The following is a 26,463-nucleotide window of genomic DNA, read 5'->3' on the forward strand; positions in this document are numbered from 1 at the left end:
TGAAAGAAAATATCTACGCTTTAACTCTCTGTTGCTAACTCTCACCACACTTGCTCTATCACACCCCAAAAACGAAAAAGGAAGTTAATAAAGTAATATTCATTTTGCTTATGATAATGCCAACGGCTTACAGAAATTCTCTCACAAATCAATTATTTCTCATATAGGTTTTCTACCTCAGCAAGTGTTTTTGCATGCGCAGGTCAAGCATTATGTGAGACATCATTCCTCTAACTTTCCAAAAATATTTTACTTGCATTTTGTTCGTGTCAATTTCAATTTACTTTTTCTGTTGCATACCCATTGAAGAGCAACCTCACGTAAATTGTGCAACAATGCTGTGCTGAAGAAAATATTTCAGTATAAAACACACACAACCGAAAGCAAACCACGACAATGTGATGGCAAAACAGTGTGACAGACTACTACTAAACCAAATCACGCTGGTGAAACGTTGTCCATTAAAGCTGAATTGGATTGAGCAGCGTGTCCTAAGCATTTTCTCAGCAAATCCCAATTAAATTGACAGTGATGGCAGTAAAAAAGATTGAAAGCAAAAGCGAAGCCAAGCTAAAGTTATGCATTTATTTAAAATAACGATTTTTGCTTTTGCTTCAGGTTAACAGTCTTGTGGGTAGAGAGAGGTTCGAATGAAATTTATAGTCATTGTGACAAAAAAGCACACGGAAATTGTAATTAAATTCTGCGGATAAATGATATTGCAAAAAAAAAATTTAATCTACTAAGTTGGTAAAACTATTCTTAATTACCATGCAAAATATGGAAGCGACCAGTTTGTTTACAGCAGCTACTTAAGTCAGTACACCTCAGTAGTGCGTTGCGATTTTTACAATGGAAAATATCGAAGAAAGAATTCATCTCAAATTTTGTATTTCTAAGCAACTCTCGCGTGCGGAATCGTTGCGAATGTTGGAAAAGGTTTACGGTGATTCAGTTTTATCAAAAACGCAAGCCTATGAGTGGTACAAAGACTTCACAGACGATTGAGAGATCGTTGAAAAAATGCTTCGTTATGGACGATCTTCGATCTCCTCAACTGATGAAAATATTAAAAAAGTGCTTGAAAACCGTTAGACAATTGTTAAAGAGATGTCAAGAGATTTCGGCATCTCTTGCGAGTCCGTTCCAATGATTTTGGTGGATATTTATGGGTATGAAATGCGTTCTTGCTTGACTCTTCTCGAAAAATTGCATTTTTTCAAAAAGATTACCGTAAACATTCGATCGCACATTCGATCGTACATTCATAGAGAGCATTATAAGCCGATGGCTTTATGGGGATAACGAGACAACAAAAATATTAAAATAAAAAACAAGTTGAGTTCATTGTTTTTTTCGATTTTCGTACTTTGCATCATGAATTTGCGGGAGGGACAGATGGCATGAGTTTATAAATTTGAGAACGCAAGCAAGGCAACAATAATTTTTTAAATCAAAATGGAAGGAAAAATACATTGAGCCACGATTAACCAAAAATATCCACGATAAAGGCGTGATTTTTCTTGAAAAAGAAAATGATGCTTATTGAACCCGTTTCAGTCGATTGAAGATATTCGAAGGCCATTTGAGTTTTGAATCTAATTTACAATTTGTTTCATACCAGGGAGGGGTAATCATGCTGAAATAGAAAAGTAGTGAATTTATTAATATCTTAGGCAAATTTTACTACGATAAGTTGGTTTTGCTCCTTCTTCTTCTTTTTTGACCTTACAAACGGGTTGGTCTGAGTCGTACTTGTGGCTTCTAAGAATAAGTTTTACATGGCAAATTTCGCTATTATGGATTGAATGACTGAACACACTTGTTTCTATTTTTTTCTATAAAATCGCATATTTTCGACGGATCATTCTGAATAATTTTGTCTAAGAAACTTTGGGTATAAAACCGGTTTCGAGTCAGCGTATTCAGTATGGTCCAGGTTGTATCCAGGTGATACAATTATCTTGTTCCCTTCCGACAAATGATGAATCCAGCTATGTATTAAATTTCCGATATCTCAGAAACTCGATTGAATTTTTACGATGCTAAAATCTTTGGCTCTAAATCGATTTTAGACCTATAGTTTCTTAGGAAAAGTTGTCCAGAATGATCCGTAGAATGATTCCCGCATTCGCGATTCTTTCGTTGCTTTTTTGAAGTTTCGCTACCTGTAAATCAATATTCGAGGACTGAAAAAGTCTTCCCTTCCAAGCGGAGACATGGAGCATGACCCATACCAGCGAACTCGTTGGATTTTTATAAACTTAACTGTATCTATGCCGCCATAGAGCTCATTGGTTCGCGATTTCATCTTTTTCGATATTCATCGCTCACACGGACAACTCCAAAGGTCCTGCAGAGAACAGTTCTCTCGAATGCTCCAAACACTTTCTCATCTCAGTTCGTCATCGTTCATCTTTCTGCTATCTAAAAAGGACCAATTAATGAGAACCTTATAAAACTCTATTCTTCGAATGGATACCAAATTTATGTAGTTTCACAAACGCGATGAACCTTTTTGTATGGCGTCGAACCTCTTTGGCTTATTTCTCCAGGCTGGAAAGACTGCTGATTGTTCTGTTGTTAAGTTTAAATCGACAAAAAATAAGGTACTTCACTTATTCTGAAAATCTGGTCTATGATGGAGCACTTTAGGAAGGGTTTTTCTGAAAACTTCTCTTTCTAATACAATAAAGTACATGTTCATCTCCATCGAGACTCTTTGGTGGACTAAAGCCGATTAGTATATGAGTCCAGGTTTTTAAGGGATATGGGAAACAATAAGCTCATTATCAGCGAGCGAAATGGCATAAAAATTTATCTATTAAGCACTTCGAATAAAACTGCCCGAATTTACGTTCAATTTATACAGTGATTCGCAGCTTTCCTATGGGGTAAACAGCTACCTACTATGTGCCACACATGCATATATACATATGTATATTAATGTATATGTGAGTGCCCTTATGTGTCGCTGTTTGCATGCGGCAATGAGGTTCCTCAATTCCAACACGATTTGCACGCTTTTGGGCCAGAAATGATAATGGCCATTTGAAAACTATTAGACCCAAGAGTAACATTGAATCCTTGCAGCAAACCGGCCAGAACCGTAGCGGTTCAAGGCGCACATTACCACCATAGATAAGCAAACATGCGCATATCTATTCAACATGCCAACACACTGGCAAGCAATTACCATCTAGAGTATTTGTTGTTGTTGTTTTTGTGTGTACATACGCTGAGCTTGTAATGTTACCGAAGAGATTTGACCACGCTCGACTGCACAAGCGGCTCAGATGAATGGCAAATCCAGCAATCAACCGACAATGCCACACAACTATGCAGGCATACACACACCCACACGAACACGCTCGGCCAGTACTGCGGGTACTTGAAAGGACACCTAACCCGAGTCACAGCTCACATACGCTCAAGCATTTGATATAGGGCACACAAGCGGAGGAAGTAAGAGAAATTGGAAGATTTGCTTGCCTGCGTAGAGATAATGCATTTATCAGAGAAAGACGCGTTTGCAAATGGAAGAAATGAATTGAGGCTGCAAAGGATACAAATACCCCAGACAGCAAGCAGCGAATTTGCTCTAACAACAAAGGCAAACAATAGGAACACTAAAACACTAAAGAGCGTTTAACAGCAACGAAAAGAGTTGGCAAACAATGGCTTTTGTACTTTTTGTGCGCTCAAGATCGGAAGAATGCGGGACAAACTGTACATAGCGAATAACGGTTATGCAATATTTCCATCTTCCACTTGGTGAAACAGATTTTTGGAAGATTCTTGCAGGAAATGGTGTGTAGTTGTGTTTACTGCTAACATCGTATATGGTATGTCTATGATATTTTCTATGAAATTTCTTGGTCTTTTTTATTGACGTAGACACCGCTTACGCGGTTGCAGCCGAGTTTACAATAGCTCGCCAGCGTTCTTCCTTTCCACTGCGTGGCATTTATTGAAGATTCCAAGTGTAGCCAGGTCCTTCTCCACCTGGTCTTTAATAGAGTGATGATCTTGCTCTTCCGCTGCTTTCCCCGGCGGGTACTGCACCGAATAATCTCAGAGCTGGAATATTTCCATCAATTCGAATGAAATGAACTAGCCAGCGTAGCCGCTGTCTCTTAATTCGCTGAACTACGTCAATGTCGTCATATATCTCATATAGCTCATTGTTCAATAGAATGCGACATTCGCCGTTACGCAAAGGACCATAAATCTTCCGCAGAACCTTTCTCTCGAAAATTCGTAACGTCGACTCATCAGATTTCGTCATCGTCCATGCCTCTGCACCATATAGCAGGACATAAATGATGAGAAACTTGTCGAAGAGTGTACTTCTCTATTTTATCCAGCAGAAGATTGGAGTCGAACGATAGTCGCATTGTCTGAAAACTCGTTTGGTATCGAACTGGTCGGAGAGGTCCTTCCTGCTCTTAACGGAGCTTTTGGTATTTCTCAGCGTCAGTTTACACAGCCGTATTAGTTTTTCGGGGATACCAAATTCAGACATAGCGTCGTTAAAGCAGTTACTTTTCGTGCTGTTGAAAGCAACTCTAACACTTTTCATAGAGTTATGTCCATATAAAGAGTTAAGGTATGCATTGCGACCATATCGACTTATCAGAAGACTTCATTTAATGGTTGGGATGTGTTCTCTCACCGTATTCATTTGCCCGTTAGCCGGACATCTTTTTCTTCCGAGTGCGTGGCAATCAAAGATACCCCTAGTGTTCTGGAGTATCAGCTTTTGGTCGCAGAACCGACACAGAACCGCCGAGCATTTAAAATCACACAGCCGCCTTAATTTATAGCCATTGAGAACAATTAGATGCTTTACCGTTTCGCATTGAACTCTACCAGAAAGAGCTTCAGCTAAGGAAACTCGGCCAGATTTCTATAAGCCTTTTCTTCTGCAAGCAATTCCTTTCATAATTCCTATTTGCTTGACTGCCGCAGCTGCATTCCTTAGAAGATCGTCACGCTCATTGTTTTCTCTAGAAGATCGGCAAGCTCACTGCCAATGACGACTTCGTGTTCAGAGATCCATACTAATGAAATATTATTTTTTGTGGCAGTATTTTGATATACAAAAGTCTGCACATATGTTTATGGCATAGACCTCACCTTGAAATATGTTTGGAAATGCGCGTTTTGTTGCGTGGTCTCACTATCACAGCCCTAATTATATCTGTCATTTCCGAGTCATCAGTTTACCATTATATGGTGCTCCTTCGAAGGTACTGCTCGAGAATAGAGTACTCCATTTTCCTTTTGCTACCCAGTGAACTCTTTTTTTTTACAAAATATATTCTCTTGGTAATGTCGTCTCTAGGGGGGAATGGCATACGTACTCTGTTTATGAGCACTTTTTACCCGATTCCACTTTCGAAGTGCTGATAAAGGCAAGGACTAATTCGAGCAACCATGGGTTAGTTTCGCAAATCTTTTCTCCTATTGAATAATGTGCCTGAACAGACACGCCGCACAGTTCATGACGCTATTGCTACTATGAAGCGGAGTTTCAATGAAGACTGGAATGAGTCCATTCGTCATCGCGCGCAACAACTGGAGCTGTGCCCATCCAGTTTGTGGAAGAATTCGCTCAAGAATTTTGATTTGCCGTTTACAAAATCCAACTCAACCAAGAATTAAACTCAAACTAACATCAAGTGCGTTGCACGTTCGGTAAAAGGTCCCGATTTTCACAATAAACTTTTGCTTAGCGATGAAGCTTACTATTGGTTGAATATTTGAATGGGCCAAGAAATTAAAAAGTGTCTGTTTGGTGTACTATGTAGGCAGAGGGAATCACCGGTCCAAATTTCTTAAAATAAAAGTAGCCCATAATGCTACAGTCAATTAGGAATGCCCTGATTAATGACTTTTCCGTGCATCATCGAAACAATCAATTTTTCGAAGGAAACTTTTGGTGAGCGCATTATCTCGTGTCGTGGGCCTATAGTTCACAGAGATAGAAGATTTTTTGGGGGTTATGTGAAGCCACTTGTCTACGCAGGTAACCCAGACACGATTGACGTTTTGAAAGAAAATATTTGGTGCGAAATTGCTGATATACGTGCCTAATTGCTACAAAAATATCGAATAATGAACCTCTCCACTGGACTTCATACATGCCAGCCACTGCGGTCACTTGACCGAAATCATTTTTAAGACATATCATAATGGCAAACCTTTATTTGAAATAATAATCTTTATAATAAAGAATGGCCAAGAATTTATTTAGGTCTTAACATTAAATTATAAGCGTCTTATTTCTTCTTGAAAACCACATGTCTAAAAACACAACAACAATATGTTTCAAAAGTTTTAAAATTATTCTAGCTGGAGAGTCAGTGCTTTAGAGATTGTAAAATTTATTGACCGTACTGATAAATTTAATAATTATTGCATTATTTGTTTTTGTGCATTGTAGTATTAGAAAGCATGCAGCCGAGTTGACCATACTTGTATAAGTACTACTGCAATAACTCCAAGCTACTGCATTGAATCAAATGAAATTCATTAAAATGAGATAAAATATGAGTAGACCAAATGTATAGCTTCTAGCAAATTTATATCAACCGCATTCTTAGGGCTGACCAACTCACTCTGAATTTGGCTACACTAACAACTTTTCCTTGATACATTAATTATAATAAACCCCCCTCAACTAATTAAGCCGAACTCATTATGTTTACTGCAATAATTATTTAACGAAACTTCTAAAAACCACAAGAACACCCTTAAACTCAACCTTATCTAAAACAATATAGATATTTACGAATATATGTATGTGCACAGAAAACGCTGACCTACACAATGAAATGAAATTAAATGAAAAGCAAAGTGTGAAATTCTCAGAAAAGCCCTGTGAATCAATCAAAGCAAACCACAGCTCAACCACCTCAAATAAACGAGAGGATTCAATATTAAAGTGAAAGGATATTAAAAATCCTACAACAAAAACAATAGCTGCAATAACACTAGCAACAACCGCAAAAACACATGAAATGATAAAATTTGCAGGCAATTCGATGAAAATTCAATTAAACCATTGTAAGCACACAAATACCTACATACTCACACATAAACACATAACACATATATATGCAGGTGTATGCGTTTTGAAGCTATCGTTGTCATTATTGTGGTCAACGCAGGAAAGGCTACATATGGTACGGCAAATTGATGTTGCCGATAAGGTATGTTAAGAACGCAATTATAATGGAAGAAAACAACAAGACAGCAAGAATAACAACAACAGCAAACAATTGCTTATATTGACAGCAATGACGATAATATGGTAATATCATGGTGACAAGCGATTTGGCTACTCAATTGCCATGGTAAGCCACAATGATCAAATCGCATTACCTGGACCACACGCCGGAGGTGCAAGACAAAGCTAAGTAAAATGGCACAGAAAATGGAAATAATTTCTTAATGAATGTGTGCACCTACGTAGGTAAACGTTCTCGGTATTGGTTTGATATTTCTTGCTAAAGATTTCACTTAAAGTCATACAAAGTCGCCCACAATTGTGTTTATCCTTCAAGCTTGCCTACGATTTCTGATAAATATTTTTAGTGTGTGTGTTTAGGTGGACTTGTAATAAGTTGCTTAAAAGCTCACCTGCACTATTATAAAAATATTTAGAATATAAAAATTGTCTGTAGGCTGAACTACAATGGAGTTCCTCAATGTAAATATTCATGCTTGGGTTAAATTTCAACTCAATTTGGGAATGAACACACTAGGCTTTTCTAATTCAAAAATTTGTCGGAAACGCTGAAACGGGACACTATAGCTTATAATTGTCATACGGGGTGAACGATTGGAACAAAATGCTTGTATGGAAAACTTTTTTATTTAAGAAAATATCTCCATAAAATTTGGTATGGATTATTATCTAAGGCAATAACATAATCTCCGAAAAAATTACTCAGATCGAGTCACTATAGCACATAGCTGTCATACAAACGGACCGATCAAACTCAAGTTCTCGTAAGGAAACCTTTCCTATTTAAGAAGACATCTCTATGAAACTTGGCGCAGATTACTAACTAAGTTTAATCTCCAAAAAAACCATACAAACAGACCGATCAAAATCAAGTTCTCGTAAGGAAACCTTTCTTCTTTAAGAAAATATCTCCAAGAAATTTGGCGCAGATTACTTTCTAAGTCAATAGTGTTATATCCGCAGAAATTGTTTAAATCGAACCACTATAGCATATACATATGTAACTGTCATACTTGTCAAGCTTACCGAGCAAAAACAACTGTTGTGTGGAAAATGCTTTTATTTCTGAAAGATTTTATAGCTTCAGTAGAACCGAAGATATCAGTTTTGGTTTTTTTTTTATTTTTCTATTTTTATTTTTTCATCACTTATGTGAATTGCAAATCCGCACAAATATTTTTTATTCCACACTACATGTTGTCATGTGTCTTCTTACATTCTACTTTTTTATTGCCTGAGACCTATAATACGGCTTTGTACGACACACAGACGACTACTTATTTGACTAAGTGACTAAGTGAGTGAGTGAGTGGCATGCCCGAATGGCTTCATCAATGAGCGCTCGCTTGAGCATATCGGCAAAGCCATTTTCTTATCAGCTACTTGTTATTGTTTGTCTGCGTTAATGCCGATGTCTGCCTATAAATCGTAGCGATTTTCGAAATGCAAACACAGCAAAGCGACGCGAAATCGGTTGTTGTGCCTTAGACGCGAAATATAGCAAATTTAATGCCGACATATGCACATGTGCGCCTTCAGGCATCCTTTTATCCGACCCTCAATTGCCTTTAAACTTTTATCCGAAGCAATAAAAATAAACTTTCAGTCACATACGTAGATAATTTCTGACATGTGCACACACGTACGCACACACAGATGCGCCAGTGAACACTTGAGTTTTGCTACTTGCAACATTTTCGCTGATTTTTTGATTTTCTCTGAAGTATTTTTGTGGATTTCGCGAAGGTTTGGAAATCAATGTCGCAAGGCATTTCATAGCATGGAAACTGTCTGTACGTAATCCTTCACACGCGAACGCATTGGTTCAAAATCTACTATCTGAGTAACAAATAAAAGCCAACAACAATAATAAAATCGCACACAACAATAATAAAGTCACATACAAAAAGAAAAACTACGAAAATAAATGGCGATATAACTCCTACGTTAGGATTCCATTTATTTCATTTTGTGCTGCGCTCAAGCTATATAAGCACATACAGACAATTTCATTAAGTCCTTGCCAAAAATCGGGAAAATTTGTCGCAGAAAATGGATTTGTTGTGTATAAAGGCGGATATCATTTGAAAAAAACGCAAATGAACTGCCAAATTCAATCCATTTGATAGCTTTGCAATGCGAACTATACGAAATAGCGAAAGCAACGCTCCGGTGTCAGTAATCATATGATGTTTGGGTATGTGTGTAAACGTTTCTATGTAGCGAACCCCAAATGGCAAGCGTAAAAATTTATAAGCGTAACAACATGAAATCTGTGTATGGTATAGCTAATAACATCCCAACCATATTCGCAATAAACAAAACACAAAAAAACATAAACAAAGAGTCTATAATTGTGAATATAAATTTTATATCGAAATTAAATCGACAATTTTTCTACATAATATTAAACATAAATTATTTTTTAGGATTTTTTCATTACCATTAAATATTAGGTAGTCGAAAAAGTCTAATCACTTCAACTAATTCTACCCTGAACAGGGTCTATTAAGCTTGTCACGAAGTTTGTAAAACCCAGAAGGAATCGTCGGAGACCCTATGAAGTATATTTATTTTTATCAGTTGTCGAGCTGACTCGATTAAGCCATGTCCGTAAATCCCTCTGTCTGTCTGTATATATACGAACTAGTCCCTCAGTTTTTAAGATATCGTTTTGAAATTTTGCAAACGTCATTTTCTCTTCAAAAAGCTGCTCATTTGTCGGAACGGCCGATATCGGACCACTATAACATATAGCTGCCATACAAACTGAACGATCGGAATGAAATGCTTGTATGGAAAACTTTCACATTTCACAAGATATATTCACGAAATTTGGTATATGTTATTTTCTAAGGCAACAATGTAATCTCCGAAGAAATTGATCAGATCGGTTAACTATAGCATATAGCTTCCATACAAACTGAACACATAGTTACTATCAGAAATGACCTGTGAAGGGTATTTAGCTTCGGTGTAACCGAAGTTAACGTTTTTTCTTGTTTTTTTTACATTTATACCAACAAATAAATAAACAAATGCAAGTGTATACCATTTTGGTCGACCACTTTTTTTCTATGCACTCACATTCCTCCAAATGGTGAAAGCACAATGGCTTTATTATTTTCATAACAAGCTTTCGAAAAGTTATTCGGAAAAACACAAATACATATATTTCCAAGGTCACAAGCGATAACGGAATTGAGCTACAAAATATTTATAACTCAAAAGAATATAAAGATAAACCATAAACTGCCCGAGAAAGAACAAAAATGTTAAATTTTTCGTATCGAGAAGGTCTCTTCTTTCATTTATCCCACGGTGCAGACAGCGACGAATAATTTTTTTAAATATAGGCTGACAAGTACAGCATCTGAACACTTCGTAGAGTAACTATAAATGCCTCATGATGAATCCCATCGAGCACCCATGTACATAGTCAAGCTTGCATGCTTTCAATTAAGGAATGCAATGGTAAACATCCATTCCTGCCATCTAACTGGAGCGGCACCGCCTTCTAGAAACATCATGTGATCAAATCAGCGATACCCGTATAAAACAATTTACTGCTCAGACAACGAACGCAACTAACTTCAGACACTCATTGAAGCCAGATACAGTGCAGCTATTAACACTTTCACTGTCTATCTCCTCATGATTCTAGAGTGATCCTTGCGGAACTTTACTCTGAATAATGTAGCAGGTACATGATTCAATGAATCCCACTTATATAATAGCCCTCTCACCATTGTCCGAACCCGTAAAAACACTACGTTTCTCGGTTTTGGCGTTAGATGATTTCGTTACCTACTAACTTTCTTCTTGCCATCCAAGCAGGGTCTAGCTAACCGCTACTACAAGAACAACTAAAACGTTCAAGCTTAGGTTCCTGTCAGAGTGACTGCCATGCAAAACAAAATTGCGGCAAAAACTATTGACAGCTGAGAGAGAAAGATACTGACTCTGAATTATGATGAACAAGCGGAAAGTGTTATTTTTCTACTCACAAAAGCAATGCAAGTCAGATGAAAGAAGTAACTCAAAAAATCACTAATTAACAATAAAATGTAGTCAATAGCTGAGACAATTAAGACGGAACTTGATTTTTTGAGCTTCAAAGAATTTAGCTTAAAAGTTTATATAAATCTAAAGGTCAAAAATTTTTGTTTTTTTTTTTGAACAGACATTTTACTTATTAAATAATTAAAAATTTTGCCTGTTTGCAGAATGCAATGTATTTTAAAAATCGACTATTAATTTTGAAAAATTTGGAATCCTTTTATTATCATAGCCGATCTCTAAGTGGAACTCTGAAAAAAGTGTCTGGTGGTGAGGAAAATGTTTCTACTTGAGGTTCTCTCAAACCCAAAAACCAAAAAAAATTGTTACCATAGATGCATAGAGATAATGATCGACTAGTCAACATTTTGATTTTTGACAAAATAGCGGCTAACCGAAAAACGTCTTTTTTGTGAAAAAATTTTAGGACACTTCAGAAATGTTAAAAAATCGAATTATTATCAAGAATATTATTCGGTGGATCATTACGTGAGAAATATATCTCAGCAAATCGTGTGAAAATTTCAGATCGATCGGTCCAACCGTTTGCATAAAGCGACTTTCATGAAAAGAACCCACACACCATTACACCAATTGGCAACGAGTAGCAACACTTACTGTAACATGGCAACTGAATGTTGCTTGTGTGACAATCAAGTGATAATCACGCAGACATTCTTTGCTCGTTTACAGTTTATGGTCAAAATGCATGATTTTTGTGCTAGTGTGTGTGCGATAAACGTTCCTACGTGCTAATGTGTGCATAGCCAGGTGCAAAGTTTTATCTATCACGCAGCCAGATTAAACCACATGCGCATAGAAACTTATATACATATATACATATAGCAATCAAAATGACCGGAACAAACACATGTACGATCTGTGAAATGGAATTTTGCCAATCTTCATAAGCATAACAAGCACCAACAATATTGTGATTACCTTGCGAAGACTCAACTTTGGCTTCTCACCGCTCTGACAGACACGGCAACAGCGCTGTGTGTGCGTAGTAAACATGCATTCCACAGTATGCTAAGCAGTGGTCACAGGCAAAATAGATAATGTCGATTTTGAGCAGTTATGAACAAACTAGAAAAATTTGTGGAAAAGTGAATATTTGTCAGCCCGAAAAGCGATTTCAGGACGGCATATTTTTTAAAAATATCAAACGATAAGTTCAGATCTGCGATCTTGATTTCGATCTTGGCGCTGCTTTTCATTGTAAAATCCTAAAAAAATAAGTTGACAACTTCAGTTTAGTTATCACTTAAATTGACTTAAACTCTTTTGCCTCATACACGAATACAAACACATGTATGTATGTGTATGTGTGACAGTGTACATGTGTATTTCTAGTTTTAGAAGATCTTATTAAATTGTAATCCTTAAGGATTTTCCAGTTTGCACAACTGAAACTAAACTGCAAGCGCCACAACAAACATAGCACAGCTGCATGCAGAGATGTCAACACTCGGTGAACGTTGTATGCGCTGCGGTTGCATCTTCTCGCCTGTTCGTGCACTCGCCTGTGAAGCTACACAACTGTGACATTGCCATTGCTGTTGCAACGCTTAAAGTGCAAAACAAATAATCACGAATACGAAATATGAGACTTCAACACTGCTACATATGTATACATATATACTTATATATGTGAATGAAATTTATATGTTTGTACAGAAGCACACTAAATTTCTGCTTTAAATAGCAGCATTAGCAAAGAAGCTCTTCAAAAAAATTTCAATAACTGATTTATTTTTAAATTAATTTTTAAGGAAGCTATGCTATCTATATATGCATGTATGAATATAAAATTTGCAAAAATAGCACTTTCGAAATTTAATAACAGCTTTTGCATTTTTGGCCGGAAGTCATCAAAACTTCCACTTATTTTTAATCGTGATTGTATTTTAGATTTCTTAAGCTTTCTTTGCATATTACGTATGCGCCACAGTTATATCTGCTAATTTCGAGAAGCACCTTGTGCAAGTTAAGGCTTTTTTAAAACTTTGATATGTTACTCACAGAAATTACATTAAAGCTTTCGTATACAAGTATTCCTTATAAAGCTTTCATATGATACGCACAGTCCTCATAAGTAATAATTAATAGCGAAATTCTTCAAGGGACAAGCATAGTCCGAAATTACATTAAAGCTTTCACAGCTTCCTTATAGAGCTTTCATATGTTACTCACAGCCTTCATAAGTAGTAATTATTAGCAAGAACAAGGAACAAGCATAGTGCAAAATTACATTAAAGCTTTCACAGCATCCTTATAGAGCTTTCATATGTTACTCATAGCCTTGATAAGTAAAAATTATTAGCAATATTCTTTGAAATTGCAAACGAAAAAAAATTTAAAGCTGCAACTTTTGCAATATAAAGTTTTTTTGTAGCTTTCACATGTATCTACTGTTTATAAATCGCTTTCTAATTATACTCAACAATACAGTATTCATTAGCATGGTTAAATAGCAAATTTTTTAGTCGTTAAAGTGCGTATGTGGTATGAAATAGCAATAAGAATCGTTTTTCTTCATATATGTATCAATAGATTATACTTTTAAAAATAACATACTTAATTTTTAAGTTGATATCTCAAATAGTTTTTGAGTTACAGGTCTCTAAAGTGTAGCGGCTATTTTCTTATAAAAACATTTTTTCAAATTTACCTGAGTGATTACTCAGAGACAAATGATTCCATAAGTATCAAATTATTTTCAGCATGTTCATTATATAGTTGTTCATGGTTGGTTGGTCGAAAAGCGAGGCTCAAGGCGACAAACCGCATGTGTCTTATTCCAGTCCCCGGTGGTAACCAAAAAAAAAACTTTTACAGCAACTCAGCGGATTTGGAAAAATAAATAAAAAAAAATTAGTGTTCCAGACCTGGAGTCTTCTAGGTTCCATTGCTTCAAACAATCTTTGAAACAAACCATTTAGGGACAGCTTATGAGAATAGTGTTTTCAGCTGAATCCGAGCGGGCCAATATCATAATTATACTTAGTTTAGAGCATTGAATTAAAAGAGTCAGAATATATATACCAAAGTGATCTTAGTCCGGATGTCTGTCTGTCCGTCCGTCCGTCTGTCCGTCCGTCCGTCCGTCCGTCCGTGAAGCTGTAACTTGAGATTTCATGATGAAACTTGGTACATATTCCTTGGCTCCATAAGAAGGTTAAGTTCGAAGATGGGCAAAATCGGCCAACTGCCACGCCCACAAAATGGCGGAAACCGAAAACCTATAAAGTGTCATAACTAAGCCATAAATAAAGATATTAAAGTGAAATTTGGCACAAGGGGCGTGGCCCCGCCCCTATTAAGTTTTTTGTACATATCTCGGAAACTACTATAGCTATGTCAACCAAACTCTACAGAGTCGTTTTCTTCAGGCATTTCCATATACAGTTCAAAAATGGAAGAAATCGGATAATAACCACGCCCACCTCCCATACAAAGGTTATGTTGAAAATCACTAAAAGTGCGTTAACCACCAAAAAACGTCAGAAACACTAAATTTTACGGAAGAAATTGCAGAACTTGCACCCAGGCTTTTTTAAAAATTGAAAATGGGCGTGGCGTCGCCCACTTATGGACCAATTCGGTATATAATATTTTTTTAACACCCTGATGACATGTACGAAATATAGGTGAAATCGGTTCACAACCACGCCTTCTTCCAATATAACGCTATTTTGAATTCCATCTGATGCCTTCTCTGTATAATATAGTACATTAGGAACCAATGATGATAGCGGAATAAAACTTTACAAAAATAAGGTATTTGAAAAATATGTAAATGACGTATAATGAAATCTCGATTATGTTTTCATGCGAGAGTATAAAATGTTCGGTGACACCCGTACTTAGCCCTTCCTTACTTGTTTCGTTATCTTTATACCCTATCTGACTGGGTATACATATGAAATTAACCGAGTTACCAACAGAGTGTCTAGTTATTGCCTGCTTGCATAACCCAAGGCGGTGAGACTTAGTGTTGGCGCAACGAGAGTCTGAATTTGCCGTTTCACTTTCCAGTAGAAATGGTTGAGGACTTGCTGGTTAGAGCAGAAGCCTACTTGGTGGCTTCTGTTATGCTAACTATATCGGCTTGAAAGACTGAAAAGTGATCATTTAGTTTGAAGTCACCTTTTGCTTATGGCTTACTATAGAGGAGGCCAGCGCGTGTTGCCCTTGAGCCGTCGGTGAACATGTAGATATTAACGTTGGAATTTTCGATCATAGAGCCATTTGTCCACTATTCGCTACTGCGGAATTAAAATGGTGTGTTTAGGTCCTCCTGGGTCTCCGTTACCAGATCGCAGAGCTAGCTTAACCACAGTTTATTAACAAAGTCGAGTTCACACGATAGTCGGGTCTACGTAATCGGAACGGATATGGATTTTTTTATTCGGTCAAGGACTGTCAACTCGGCGGAATTCTTCCGCTACAACAGCAACAACAAATATTATAAGAACCACAATTTAATTGCAATACTGAATATATTCGACTGTGAAGCTCTGAAGAGTCGGAAATTAAAAACATGTCGCTCCTTAATAGTGTTCTCGTACGAACTGCGAATATTGCTCATTTTGTTGCGTACTTAACAACATTTACATACAAATTTTTTTCAGTTGCAACATTATGTAAAATCCAATCCTACCGTGTGGCAGTTTAACTCCCCATTTATACGAGTCTGTGTAATCCTCCTGTGTGGCTGTGTGGTTTCTGTGGCGAAGCGATTGTGAATGCGCCCGTGCAACATCGCTTAATGTCATTGTATTTGCTTAAAAACCGGAATTGCACACACGTGCAACTGCTACAATTTCCACCATGTCCCTAACATTGTATGGCAGAGAATTTACAGGGAAATTACTGCTTTTAACGGAAACGTACAAAATACCTCTAATTGAGGGAAAACCTTGCCACAAAAGGCGGTAAATGTATAATTGCGGCATTTCAGTCTCTTCAATTCAACTTTTTTTGTTTCTTCTTTTCAAGCAAAATGCTTGCATTCACTCTGGAGAAATTATGGAAATGTAAGAGAGGTGTAGTGGAATTAAAATTTCCAGTTTCTAAATTGCTTTTGAGGCCATTTACTCACACACTTGTCTACAATTTACTAAAAGCCTCTTAACATTGCTATTCTTCTGTTTGAAAATCAAGCAGCAATGCCTTCGAAGGCTACAGTGCCTGCACACAAAATGCAACAAGTTCGCGACTTTACTCTTCGCAACGCAACAAACTCACTAGACTTACCGCACGCACACACACACATATATACATACATATATATATTTTTTTATGCGCCTGTAAATGCAGTGTTATGTGTCATGTAGCATTTTGCACGTCATCACAGCACACATGCCTGCATATATAAGTATGTGTGTAAACAACGCAATTTTGCCGCTCATAGCACACACTTTATAGCATTATTATTATACGAATTACTTTGCTCACTCACCTATAAATTTGCAATTGGCGATGCGCTCATCGCTGTGATCACTGCAGTCTGATTCGCCATCGCAGGTGAAGCGGATGGGTATGCAGGCACCGTTGTCGCACTGAAATTGCTTCTCTTCGCAGATTTTTACTATGCTCTGTGCTGTAAGACGAAAAATAGAAGAGATTGCAGTTATTATATATTTTATATTTACAGACATATGTATATATTATAAATAGTAAAACGATATCGATAAATTAAATCTCTCGAAAATCTTCCCCTAATGAAACAGCTAATGCAACCTAAATCTTTCAAAAGACATCTGTATAGATTAAAAACGGTAAAAGCGGTTTGAACTGCGTCTGTCTTTTCGTCCATCTCTCTATACATGAACAAGGTTCTCAGTTTTTGATAAACAGCTGCTCATTTGTCGGAATCGCCGATACCGGACCACTATAAGATACATCTGCCATACAAACTGATGGAAGACATCTTCACACAGTTCGGCAAACTCTATTTTGCAAGGCAATACTACACTTCAAACATATTGCTCAGATCGGACGACCATAACATAAAGCTGTCTTCCAAACTGAATGATCAAAATAAAGATATTTTATGTAATTTTTCTTTTTTAATTTTACAAGGGTTTTCACGAAACTTGGAAGGATTATTTAACAAGGCAATGCTACATTCTCCGAAGGAATCCTTCATATCGTACACAATGTTTAGTTATTTTATTTTTTATTACTTATAATAGGTCAATTGAAAATTCCTGGACTGACACTAGCATTAAATCTACTTTTAGTTAGCTCAAACCTTCAAAAGACGCGTGCATAAATTTGTAGAATCATTAGCTTATAATATATCACTTTAAATACACGTGAAGCAAAAATATGGCTTGATGACGAGCTTTCGGACACCGCCCCAGGAAAATCAACCATTCAAGATTAGTATGCTAAGTTTAGACGTGTCGAAATAAGCCCCAATGAGGCGTATCAAGAGGTCCTTCTTCAACTACGTCGACTACATAAAACAATACGCCGACCAGACTTCGGACGCAACAAACTTCAGACATGCACAGACCGCCATTCACAGTGGGGCCATAACACCTTTACCGACTCCGACTCAGTGAAAGTCGTACTTGGAGTCAAACATCCACCCATTGCAGACGACGAGCTCGAGTTGCCGCGAGAATCGTGAGTGACCCTTGTGCAGCTTGAGTTCCCGCATGACAGTAATCACCTCTTTGTATGCCTTGCTAAAATGACTAAAATGATAGCAGGCACTCTAGAGATATCAACTGAACGTCTAAATCATATCATTCGCGAAAATTTAGGTATGAGAAAGCTCTGTGCAAAATGGGTGCCGCGCAAGCTCACTTTTGACCAAAAACGGCGACGACTTGATGATTCGGAGCAATGCTTGGAGATATTCAAGTGTAATAAAGCCGAGGTTTTGCGTCGATATGTGACAATGAATGAAACATGGCTCCACCATTTCACTTCAAAATCCAATCGACATTCACCCGAGTAAATGAACTCACTCCAAAGGATGTAAAAAGCTACAGTCGGCTGGCATGGTTATGTAACCTGTATTTTGGGATGCGCGTGAATTAATTTTTATTGATTATCTGGAAAAAGGAAGGACCATCGACAGCGACTATTACATAGCAATATTGGTCCGTTTGAAGTCGTGTTTCAGCAAGTCAATGGACCTTGTCAGTCAGTGAAACAATGGCGAAAATCCATTAATTGGTATTCGAATTGCTTACGCATCCAGAGGAATTCTATAGGTCTGGCTCTCAACGACTATTTCCTGTTGTCAAATCTCAAAAAAATGCTCGCTGGGAAGAAATGAATGTCGAATGAAGAGGTGATCACCGAAACTGCGGCCAACTTTGAAGCAATTGACAATTCGCACTACAAAAATGATATCGAAAAGTTGGAGCGTCGCTATAATCAGTGTACCCCACTTGTTGAATAAAAACGGAATTTGCCAAAAAAAATATGTTTTGCTAAGGTAGGTCGAGAATTTTTCAATTGGCCTATTATTTCTTTTGAATTTATAGGTTAGGGTTAGGTAGAAATGTGAAAAAATACGACTAGTTTTATAAAACTCCTCTCACTCAGCTACAGTTTAACTAGAGTCAACTGCTTTCCGAACATCATATCCATGTTGGCTTAATTGATGAATCCTTGAAGCCCACGCACTACAAAGCCAAACATTTGCATTCACTTCATGTCACCGCAAAAGCGAATGGCATTTATCTTTACTTGCTGTTAGCAAAGAGCGCATGAAGCATTTATTAAAATACAACAATAGTAATAAGGACATTACAACAATAAACAATTTTCTGCTGACTAAGCATTGCACTCAAGTAAGCATTAAAGGCATTTTAAAAGCCAATTTCCACAGTTGCACTTTTTGTTGTTTTTGTGCATGCAAACTTAATCAACAACAAAAACAAAGATACAACTAAATGCTGTGACAGACAGAGCTGCTCTTTGGAAACTCTTTGAGACATGTTGAAGGAAATAATTAAAAAACATATATATGTATATTTATTTTACGCAACCTGCGAAACCTACAAATCGTCACCTTAAATGCAAAATAAGGTAACATTACTTTCATAAGTTTACAGTCGAAAGAAAACTTTAGAATTCTACTCACATTGAAACTAAATTTGAGTTTTGGTTATAAAATGGATATATATTGGTTATTTATTGGTTATATATGGGTTATTTATGGGTTATATATTGGTTATATCTGAGAGCGGAAGCTTGAAATTTTACGGTTATACATATATAATATGATGTAAGCAATAAAAAACTCAACTTTGATTATTTTGATCAAACTTTATAATTCTACTCACATTGAAACAAAATTTGAGTTTTGGTTATAAAATGGTTATATATTGGTTATTTATGGGTTATATATTGGTTATATCTGAGATCGGTTGCTTGAAATTTTACGGTTATACATATATAATATGATCTAGTGAATCGTAAGCAATAAAAAACTCAATTTTGATTCTTTTGATGATACGTTATTTTGCATTTTAGGTGACAAAATGCTTCGAAATATTAAACACCCCGTATTTATCACAAGAAACCTAGTTCAGGCAGCTTTATGCGGAAAAGCGCTTTCACTATCGACAACATATCCGCGGCGACAGAACGAGGAAGGCATAATAACCACGCCGCTTTCAGCATTCTCCATACCTCGCACACATACACATACTTCTACAAGCCAACATATATTTTTCTATAAATTTTCTATTTCACTTCCAACTTTTTTCGCATTTCACTGACAACTGTGCACATTTTACTCCGCGGTCCTTTCGCAACGCAACATACAGCAGTGTGTATGCATTTGTCGGCACCACAACTCTGCTGCTAAATCGAAAAAGTTTTTGAAAAAGCAAAAATAGTTCACTGAAAGAAGTTCTAGTTTTTCGATTATTTACTTTACGCCCCATGCGTTGGGGCAACAGTGTCAACAACAAAACGAGCTAACAAGAGTCATGCACATATACATATATATTTTATGTACGTGTGTGTGTATGTACGTGTAACTGCGTGATGTCCGGGAAACGCACAGCATATTTTATGCGCCGCTGAACTTTGTAAGGATGCCATTATCACTGCAATTTCTGAAATCAATCTCAGAAATCTTACGAGAAACAGTTAAGTGAGAGGGAGCGCAGTGAAAACAACAAGCGCAAAATGAAATGAATTTCGTTTTCAGCGAAAGTTTTAAATTGACTCCACATTATTTAGCTGTGTTAAAAGTTGTGAGAAGGAAGAGTTGAAGATAAAAGGAGAAATTCATTGATTTTTGGATGATTAAAATAATTGTACATATGAAATACAAACACCTTGGAATACTACATTGAGCTTTAGTGATATTATTGCCGCTGGTTTTAAACGATTTTTGAAATATTGTTAATTATATATAAAATTCTCAAGTCACAGTGTTAGTTACCTATAAGTTACCTCGATACGGCTTGACCAATTTTTATAAAATTTTATATGCGTAGTTAGTAGGTCTGATAATCGCCAACTATCTATTTCTATACCCCTAAGTGATAAGTATAGTCCATCTCTAACAGTTTTTTTAATACACTATATATAGATGATCATCATGACGAGCTGTGTTGATTAACCCGTCTGTATTTACGCGATCTAATCTCTCAGTTTTTGCTATATCGGTCTGAAATTTTGCACACATTCTTTTTTCCCTATAAAGCTGCTCACATGTCTCAACCAACGATATCGGTTCACTATAACATATAGCTGCCATGCAAACTGAACGATCAAATAGCGGTCCTTGTGGGGAAAGCTTTTGTATTTAAAGAGACATCTTCATGCAACTCAACACAGAATATTATCCAAGACAACTATATATTGTTCGAAGATATTGTTGAGATCGAACTATTATAAAATATAGCTGCCATACAAATTGATCAGTCAAAAAGCAGTCGTTGTATGTACAACTTTTTCATTTGAAGAGATATCTGCACAAAACTATGCACCAAAACTTATTTAAAAGAACGATACAGTCTCTTAAGAAATTGTTGAGATCGCGCTACTGTAGCATATAGCTGCCATACAAACTGAATCGAACTCAAGTACTTGTATGGAAAACCGCTTTATTTGTCAAACTATCTTCACGAAATTTTACACATATTATTATACAAAGCAACTATAGAATCTCCCTAAATATTTTAGAGATCGGACCATTACAACATATAGGTACCAATATAAACTGCTCGAACAAAATCAAGGCAAAGATTCTTTTATACCTTTTTTTGCTATAACAAAAGTATCCGTGATGGGTATTTTAGCTTCAGTGCTGCCGAAGTTAAGGTTTTTTCTTGTTTCCTCTGAAACTTGTTTAATTACTTTGATCTATGCACCAACTCACCACTTCACCCAACAAGTTGCTTCTATTTTGCGCTCATTTTTTTCTCGCTTTTTTTACTTCCACTTTTCCTGCCTGATTTACTTCACTTTCTCACTCTTTGACTTATGCTCGTTTTGCTTTATTAGCTTGTATCGTCACTTAACTCTTTTAACGTTAAGCACCCACTTTATTTATCTCTGCCAAGCACACCAGCTGTACTCTCCGCGCGCATTTGTATATGCTTACCATAGTTAGCACCAATATTTCATAGAATTGTGCTCCTTCGATATTGTAACAAATCTCCAGCCACTTAAATGTTTCACCTACGTCGCTGTCGGAAGCACTTAAACGCGCGTTTTAGCAGCTCCATTCACCCAACCAAATGCAATTCATAAAATTTATCTCTACCCCTTTTACCTGAGTGTAAGCTAAGTAAGTGTTACACGGAAGTTGTTGAAGGTTATGTATCGTTTAAACGCGTACCAGTTAGCTTCTTCATACACGTGTACCTACACATATATTACATGCAGGTTACGCTAAATATCTCATGATCTGCGCTAATAACGTTAGTTGAGTAATTAGTGGAATTACTCATTATTACAGATTTTCGAGGAAATCGCTTTCAATTTGTCATATCCGCCTTCGCATTGACATTCGTACAAGAAATAATTATGCCGCAAGTCAATCGTATAATGAGGTTTAACAGTTGCAAGAGCGAACATATTGCTATTAATTTCAATTAACAAACACTTTGGATCATTCGTGAAATGAGCTTTGGTGAAGATTTCTAGCCTTTTTAGACTTTTTAACTATTCTGGACATCATTAGCTAATACAGAAAAGTAAATGTCAACAAATTTCACTAAATTATCTCAACTATTGCCTATATTATCTGCCACAAAGTTTACCACAAACATACAAATACGCGTATATCTATGTATTGGGTATTATGGAAACTTTGCTCTCTTTTCAATTAAGTGAGAGAATTCCAAACTTTTACTCTGAACTATTGGGTAGTCGAAAAAGTTTTTTCGTATTTGTAATCAAACTTCAACTAATTTTATTTTTTTTTATATTTATAAAGAACTTTAAAAAACCGAATATATACCATTTTGGTTCCCCACTTTTTGCCATTTTTCCGGTAGACAAACTATTCCATCAGTGTAAAACTTTTCTGGTTTGTCGGCGAAAAACTGCGACAAGTAATTTTCACAGACTTCTCTTGAAGCCAACTTTAGTTCATTAAGGAAGTTCTGCATTAAACGAAACAAATGGTAGTCAGATTGCACAAGGTCAGGGCTCTATGGTGGATGCATCAACACTTCACAGCCAAGCTCCCTCAGTTTTTTCCGCGTCATCAAAGATGTGTGTAGTCTAGCGATATCCAGATGGAAAACGAAGCCCTTTCTGTTGATCAGTTGTGGTCGTTTTTTTCGACTGCTTGCTTCAATTTCATCAGCTGTTGATAATAAAATGTAGAATCAATCGTTGGACTAGGCTGAAGCAGCTCATAGTGGATGATTCCTTTCCAATTCCATCAAACACTCAGCATAACCTTTCGAGGCGCCAATCCTATTTCTTAAACTTCACCACGCTTGGACCATGCTCTTTTTCGCACATTATTGTGGTATTTGATCCACTTTTCGTCTTCTGTTACCATTCGCTTCAGAAATGGTGTGATTTAATTTCGTTTCAGCAAAGAATCGCAGATGTTAATTTGGTTCATTAAATTTTTCGCAGACAATTCATGTGGTACCCAAACATTGAACTTCGTTTTGTAGGCGGCCCTTTTTAGATGGTTCAAAACCATTTGATGATGAATGTTAAGTTCCCTAGCGACGTCATGGCTGTTTATGTGACAGTCCTGTTCAAACTTTTCCATAATTTCATCGACTTTTTCAATGATAGGTCGACCAGAACGAGGTGCATCTTCAGCATCGAAATTGCCAGAACGGGATGCGAGCGAACCATTGCTATGCTACATGAACTGATACAGCATCGTCTCCGTAAACTTCACAAATTTCATAGGTGGTTTGCGTGACATTCTTCCCTTTTTTATACAAAAATTTCAAAATATAGTGAATTTTTTTTATTATTTCTACTCTTTTTTGAACAGTTGTAACTTTTTTCAACTCCCCGAATTGAATTTCAATTCATTTAAATGAAGCTCAAAATCCCATCTTTCCAATATTATGTGGTATAACACAATGTGATTGGTAGCACTGGAGACATACTAATGCAACGACATCTATTGACAATATACGAAGAGACTATGTCGACTACCATATACATATTTGCTTGCTATAAAAATAAACCAAACTTTAATCAAACTCAGACTATTATTATTTCATAATGCAATGAAGTCGCGTCAATACAACTTTTTCACTTTTCTCATAAAGTAAATCCGTTTTTGCCATATTCTATTATTAGCATCCTAAACTCTTTTCTATGCTTCACTTTCAGCTGTCAACATAATTTTCCCAGCATAATACACACACACGCAGACACCTCTGTTACTGGCAGCAGCTACTTTTCCAACACATGCAACCCAACATATTGGCAGTGACAACTTTCTTTTCAAAAACTCAGACTGACAGCAAAGTGTTAAGCAAGTGAGGTGGTAAGCACACCTTGAACTCGTAGCGCCCCAATAGTGTCAGTCAAAGCGATTGGAATGCATTCGGATTCAACTCCGAAGCTGATGGCGCCCCACTTAGCAAGAGGTTCACGCAAGCGGTGACACACAAATGCTTGCAGTTGTCAAGCAGTTACCCAGTGAGCAAGTGAAGTGAAATGAAAAAGCATAATTTGTAAGCAGTTCGCTAAAGACTAGACATGCTAAGTGAAATATGATGAAAATAAATAAAAATGTTATAGTTTCTTTATGCCGAAGAAGCACAAAACAGTATTTACGCGACTGCAATCAACATGGTAATTAGCTTCCAAGCGCTTATGTTAGCATGCTACTCGTTTGGGCTAACAGCTCGTATATCCACAGCTTTGCAACACAAATAGAATTGGGAGGCATGAATTAAAACGCATGTAACGTGTGTGCATGTGTGTGTAGGTCTGTGCCTATGTTCATGAATTTGAGAATTGTGGGATCCTCTACTTGCCTATCTGCCATACCTTTTCCCTGTCTTTTACTAATCATGCAATACATATGTGTGTTTGCCATTGTGTCGACATTGACAAGACGTCGCTTACTTTCTGATCCCACTTTTGTTAACTTTCAGTGCCTTTGCTGTTAAGCTTATGGGTTTTCATAGTTCAATGCGCGTGTATTCGTCGTATGCGGGGGCTTCTACGGCACAATGGATATGTCAAAGGATATTGCCACTTGCATAGCTGTTATTTGTCAAATAAGGCGGCTTAGCACAACTCGACGCCTAACAGAGCCTCCCATATCCTACAAGCAGCTATTTACAGGCACATGCAAACCGGTAACTTTTTCACTTTTGAATTTTTTTTATCACTTTTCTCCTTTATTTCCTGGCATTTTTTCAATTTTCTCACTTTTCCTGCCAGCCAATAATTTCTTTTTTCATTTTGCGCATCCTTCATGTAGGACAACCTGCGTCAATGGTAGCCACATTTGCGCCTTTTCAAGCTGAATGTCCTTTTTACACACTTCACTGCACCTTATCGCCATCCTCCTCCTTTAATCCGCCGCCTACATCCAAGTATTGCCTGTTGGTTTGGCGCTTGCTTTGCATTTTGCTGTGGAAGTCACAACTCCATAGCGCCGTTGACGCTTTCGATAGGCAAGCAGTCAGGCGAGCAGACAGTCACAGCTGTCAGCCGCCAGTCGCCATTCAATGTAAAAAAAAATAACAACCAAAAGGAAATGCGGACTCGCTTCGCTTTTATCGACCTTCAATGCATGCATATGTAAGTGTGTGTGTGTGTGTGGAGATGTGTGCGCAGCCAGCCAAGCTAGTCAACGACGACATGTAATTCAATTTGTTTCGATTAGAAAATTTGAAAAGTTTGCGCTTCCGCCCACCGCCGGCGAAGCACGCCCCGGGCAGCAATTATTTTGTCACACAAACATACATTCGACTCACACACATAAAAAATGCTCTCCATTCACTCACACTCACACAGTCATATATTTGCAATTTTTTGAAGTGTTACTTTTACTATTTTGCCTTTCTCTTACATTTCGCCTGCTCCTTATTCATTTTTTTTTTTTTTCAATTTTTGCTATTGGGACTTTCACGCCTGATGGATTTATGCGTGCCAAAAGTGCTCTCGGTTCACAGCACACGGACATAGGCACATGCTTGCATCCATTAAGCAAATAGTAAGGTTGCTTTCAATGTGTTTCTTGCATTAGCTGTCTGTCGTTGTAGACAACGGCTGTGAAAGGTTCGATCGACTGCCTAAAATGTTACGCATACGCAGTGGTATCCTCCCTCATTCAATATGGCAGCCCTAAGTTATGTACTACAATTTTTATGGATTGCTTTTGGTTTAAATTTTTTTAGCTCCCAAATATTGTCAGAATGGTGAGGACTAAATTTAATTTATTAAGATTTCTAAACCTGTATAGGCCATGCAAGTAAATCAGCATACAAATCTCAACCAAACAAATAGGCACCAGGGAGGAATAATACCTCAAAATTTCACAATTTAAATGCTACTGAAAGCACAGTTATACATATAGTTCAGTCTATGATTGGCGTACACAGAAACATAATTAGTATTTATATTGTTTATTACAGTATATTGGGTAGTCTAAAAAATATTTTCGTATTTTGTCAATAGATGTCATAGCAGTCCTATATCTCCACTAC

The 26,463-nt window shown here is 37.0% G+C and overlaps 1 protein-coding gene across 6 annotated transcripts in view; it reads right to left on the reverse strand.

The window, feature by feature from the left end:
* Positions 1–26,463, reverse strand: part of LOC126750925 (low-density lipoprotein receptor) — a 410,401-nt gene that overhangs the window by 283,309 nt on the left and 100,629 nt on the right. For all 6 annotated transcript variants that reach the window (XM_050460728.1, XM_050460724.1, XM_050460726.1 and 3 more), the window contains exon 3: positions 16,782–16,922. In XM_050460728.1, coding sequence (XP_050316685.1) covers positions 16,782–16,922 — 141 coding nt within the window. The remainder of the gene's footprint in view (positions 1–16,781; positions 16,923–26,463) is intronic.

The sequence above is a fragment of the Bactrocera neohumeralis genome, chromosome 2 (assembly GCF_024586455.1).
Source record: "Bactrocera neohumeralis isolate Rockhampton chromosome 2, APGP_CSIRO_Bneo_wtdbg2-racon-allhic-juicebox.fasta_v2, whole genome shotgun sequence".
In the NCBI taxonomy this organism is placed as follows: Eukaryota; Metazoa; Arthropoda; class Insecta; order Diptera; family Tephritidae; genus Bactrocera; species Bactrocera neohumeralis.